Here is a 4091-nt window from a genome sequence, read left to right as displayed (position 1 = left end):
TATTTTTAAATTTTTTTATTTAAAATTTAAATGTAAACTCAATTTAATTTAAAGATATATATTTTTAATCCTTAATTCTTGTATAAGATTTTTTTAATTTTTGAATTTCTAAACAAATTTTGATATATTAATATTAAAATATTTTTAATAAAATTTTAAGATTTTAAATTAAGAAAAATAAATATTTTAAAAAATATTTAAATAAATAATTAATAAATTTTTTCATATCACAAAAATTAAATAACAATTTTTTTCCATAATTTTTATCATCACATTTCCCAATATATATTTTTTTTTTCGCATCTTTCTATATACGTAGCTCCCTTATCTATCCATATGTATACTGAATAGCAACAAACCAGAGACTAAGCTATACCCACAGGATCAGAGAGAAAGAGGGAGAGAGAGAGGGGATGGTTTTCAATGAGAAAGAAGAAGGTTTGGTGAAAGAATCATGGGAGATAATGAAACAAGATATCCCTCTTTACAGCCTTGGATTCTTCAGCAGGTACACTTAGATTTTTTATTTTTTATTTTTTTATTTTTTCTATATCTCATTCTTCTTCTGAAATTAATAAACTTTATATATATTTGGTTTTTTATTTTATAAATATTTTTCAGTATTTTAGAGATAGCACCAGCTGCCAAGGACATGTTCTCCTTTCTAAGAGAGTCTAATGAAATTCCTCAGACTAATCCTAAGCTTAAAGCTCATGCTGTTAAGGTTTTCAAGATGGTCAGTCTCTTCCATCTTTCTCCATTAATCTCTATTTTTTTTTTTAAAAAAAGAAAACTAAAAATTCTTCAATTATTAATAATTTTTGAAGAAGATTAGAGATAAGATGTACTTTCATAGCCTTATCATTTCACAAGCATTTTGAGGCCTATATCCTACTTAAATTAGCATATTTTTGTCTGTTTCATGCACATGGCCAACCTTGCATTCGACATTTTATATAATTCAATTTTTGTTTTATTTTATTTTTTAATATTTATTTTCACTGGCATTGCGAGTATACACGTCTGTGATATTATAATAAATTAATACTGCACGAACTCAGACATGCGAATCAGCAATTCAACTGAGGGAGAAAGGAGGGGTTGTAGTGAGTGATACCACTCTCAAATACTTGGGTTCTGTCCATCTCAAGAATGGAGTTCTTGACCCTCACTTTCAGGTACTTAATTAATTAACTTCTAATTATATTAAATTTATAAAAATTTACTATCTAGTCTATAATATAAGAAATATTCAGTTTAACAGAATTAAAATATAGAAATTAAAATATTGAATTTTAAAAATAAAAGATAGTATATATTAATTGTTTGACCTATTTTAAGGATATAAATATAATTTTTCATATTTTTTTTCTAAAAACAAAAATTAGGTGGTGAAAGAAGCACTTTTAAGAACAGTTAAAACGGCGGTTGGAGACAAATGGAGTGATGAGATGGGCGGTGCATGGTGTGAAGCCTACGACCAGTTGGCTGCTGCCATCAAAGCTTGAGATGAAAGAAGAGGCCGCTATTGCTCACAATTTTTAGATCTTTAATATTCTTAACTTATTATACTAACATATAATAATGTTTTATTTTGTGGGAATATTTTTTATTTTTTATATATCTAATGCTACATTCCTAAGTGTTTACCATATAATGTTTTTTTCTTGAAAGCTTAAGGTATAATGTTAAATTTTTTTTTCGTGTTTTAATAAATATGCATAAACTAAAAATTTTAACATTATATCCTATTCAAACCATATAATATTATATTCTAGTATTAAGTTGGACGGCTAAATATAACTAAATTTTATATCATTTTATTCAACATTCTAAATTAATAATTTAATATAATTCAAAAAAATAATTGTAAAAAAATTAATTTTATTAATTTTAATAATTATATTCTAAACTTTTATGATAAAAAAATAAAATATATCGACAATAATGACCGACTAAAAATAGATAAAATTGATCGATAAATTACTTTACTAATTAATTACGGATAAAAATGAGTTATGGAGTATTATAGTGATATGTAAATTTTATTGATAAAATATTTGGTCGGTCATGTTATTGATATTCGTCGACTAGAATCATTTAGAGCCAAATTTTAGTATGTAATTATTGACTTTATCTTGAGGATAAATTAGTTAGTGTTTATTTGAAATTATATTTTAAATATAACGATTATAGTAATATGATCAATATTATTTTATTTTATTTTTATAAATTTACAATTAATTTATTTAATAAAATTAATAAAAACTAGTAATGAAATTGTATGAGCATATTAATAAAACAATATTTCGTGTAAAATCTACAATATATTAATAATATGTTAAACATAAAATTTAAAATAATAAAGTAAAATATAACTAATTAAATTTTTAGCTATATAATAATAATGTTTAAAATTTTCATGTAATATTTAATAATTTAATCTTGGCAAAGTGGTGGCGGAAGAGTTGATGCTATGTCTATATGCTTGTCCTCAAGCACAAAATCATGGAATTGCTGCTGTAATTGAGAGACATTTTCCTATGAGGCATTAGCTAGGGAGGAATCTATCCAATGGATTAGAACTTCAGATTGACCCGCTCGATTACAAGAACCCAAAATGGCTAATGGTGGGCGTATCATGTCTTCTATTGGCACCGGTAGAAGTGGAAGATATTACTGGTTTGTTGGCCTGTAAAATATTTTTTTAAGTTTGGACACATAAAAAACTGGATGAATATGAGAGTCAGCTGGTAAATCCAATTGATTTGCTATGACATCGATTCAGCTTCTGAATAGTAAAAGGTCCATAAAATTTAGAATCCAACTTTTGATTTCATCGAGCAGCAAGAGACATTTGACGATATGGTTGAAGTTTAAGTAAAACTTGATCTCCTTCCTGAAATTGGACTTCACGGTGATGATCATCATAGTAATTATTCATCTTTTGTTGATGAGATTTTGTCTTAAAAGAAGATAAAAGAGCATCACGGCTTTAAAGAGCAATATCCACAACATCTACATTAAAGCTTTCTGGGCAGTAGGACAACAATTAGGGAGGCGGTCTGCCATAAACTACTTCAAATGGGGTAGCCTTTAATGAATAGTGGTAGCTGGTATTGTAACAATATTCTGCTCAGGCTAACCAAACCATCCACTTCTGGGATTGTTCACTTATGAAACAACCGAGGTTCATTTCTATTGTTCGATTACCAACCTTTCTTTGGCCATCCAAATACAGGTGATATACAGGTTATAGACCAACTTAGTGCCACACAGTCGAAACAATTCATTCCTAAAAACACTTGTAAAAGTGACAACATGATCTCTTATCATAGTTTCAAACAATCCATGTAAATGGGAAAAAAGAAATAAAAATAGTGATCATTTTATATCTACATCATCGAATAAAAAAAAGAGTCAGCAACTGTTATAGTCGTGTAAGGATGCATAAGAGGAATAAAGAAGACAATGTCAATCTAGATCTGAGAGGGAACGAATAAAGGTTGGAGAAGATCTGTTGATGACTGCATTGTTTCAGATTTGTTATGCTGGCATATGCTACAAGTTTTAACAAAATCCTTAACTTGATTTTTCATGCCAACCCAATAGAAGTCTCTAGTGATGCAATACAATGTTTTTTATACTCTTCATGTCCCTGATTGTGCAATGCGACAATAACAACTTGAATATTTGGTGACTCCTTAGGCAAATATACTCTATTTTTTAAATAAATAATAGCACTTGCTTGGTACTCCATTATAGGGTTATTGTTCCATTGTGAATCCACTAAAATATTGAATTTCAAGTGATTGTTGTTATTCATGTCGGATTGAGTCAAATAAGCTCAGTTTGAGCACTTTGACTACCATTAGAAGCGAGGTATCCTCATTCCTATGGGAGATAGAATTGGCCACAGTATTGTGCTTCCTGGTCTATATTTAACCGAGTAAGAAAAGCCTAATAGCTTACAAACTGATGAGTTATAAAACTCACAATTTTTTTCCTCATTTAATTTCTTGATTTTACTATAATTTTGATATAAATATTTAATTTTAATTTAAATTTAATTTTAGACAGATTCGTGAGTA

General features: G+C 27.7%; 1 protein-coding gene across 1 annotated transcript; it reads left to right on the top strand.

The window, feature by feature from the left end:
• Window positions 1-315: 315 nt before the first annotated feature.
• On the top strand, window positions 316-1526 carry LOC110619695 (non-symbiotic hemoglobin 2). The gene is made up of 4 exons (XM_021763235.2): window positions 316-508; window positions 622-736; window positions 1062-1178; window positions 1389-1526. The coding sequence occupies exons 1-4, from the start codon at window positions 414-416 to the stop codon at window positions 1506-1508; spliced, it is 447 nt and encodes a 148-aa protein (XP_021618927.1). The 5' UTR covers window positions 316-413; the 3' UTR covers window positions 1509-1526.
• Window positions 1527-4091: the final 2565 nt, after the last annotated feature.

This window comes from Manihot esculenta, chromosome 7 (assembly GCF_001659605.2).
Source record: "Manihot esculenta cultivar AM560-2 chromosome 7, M.esculenta_v8, whole genome shotgun sequence".
Taxonomy (NCBI): domain Eukaryota; kingdom Viridiplantae; phylum Streptophyta; class Magnoliopsida; order Malpighiales; family Euphorbiaceae; genus Manihot; species Manihot esculenta.
This window is presented reverse-complemented; position numbering and strand designations above follow the sequence as displayed.

Bases quoted from the DNA above. Each gene is read 5' to 3' on its own strand.
- LOC110619695 (XM_021763235.2), top strand. From the start codon at position 414: ATGGTTTTCAATGAGAAAGAAGAAGGTTTGGTGAAAGAATCATGGGAG. The intron at 509-621 runs GTACACTTAGAT...AATATTTTTCAG, and splicing joins AGCCTTGGATTCTTCAGCAG to TATTTTAGAGATAGCACCAG. The intron at 1,179-1,388 runs GTACTTAATTAA...AACAAAAATTAG, and splicing joins TTCTTGACCCTCACTTTCAG to GTGGTGAAAGAAGCACTTTT.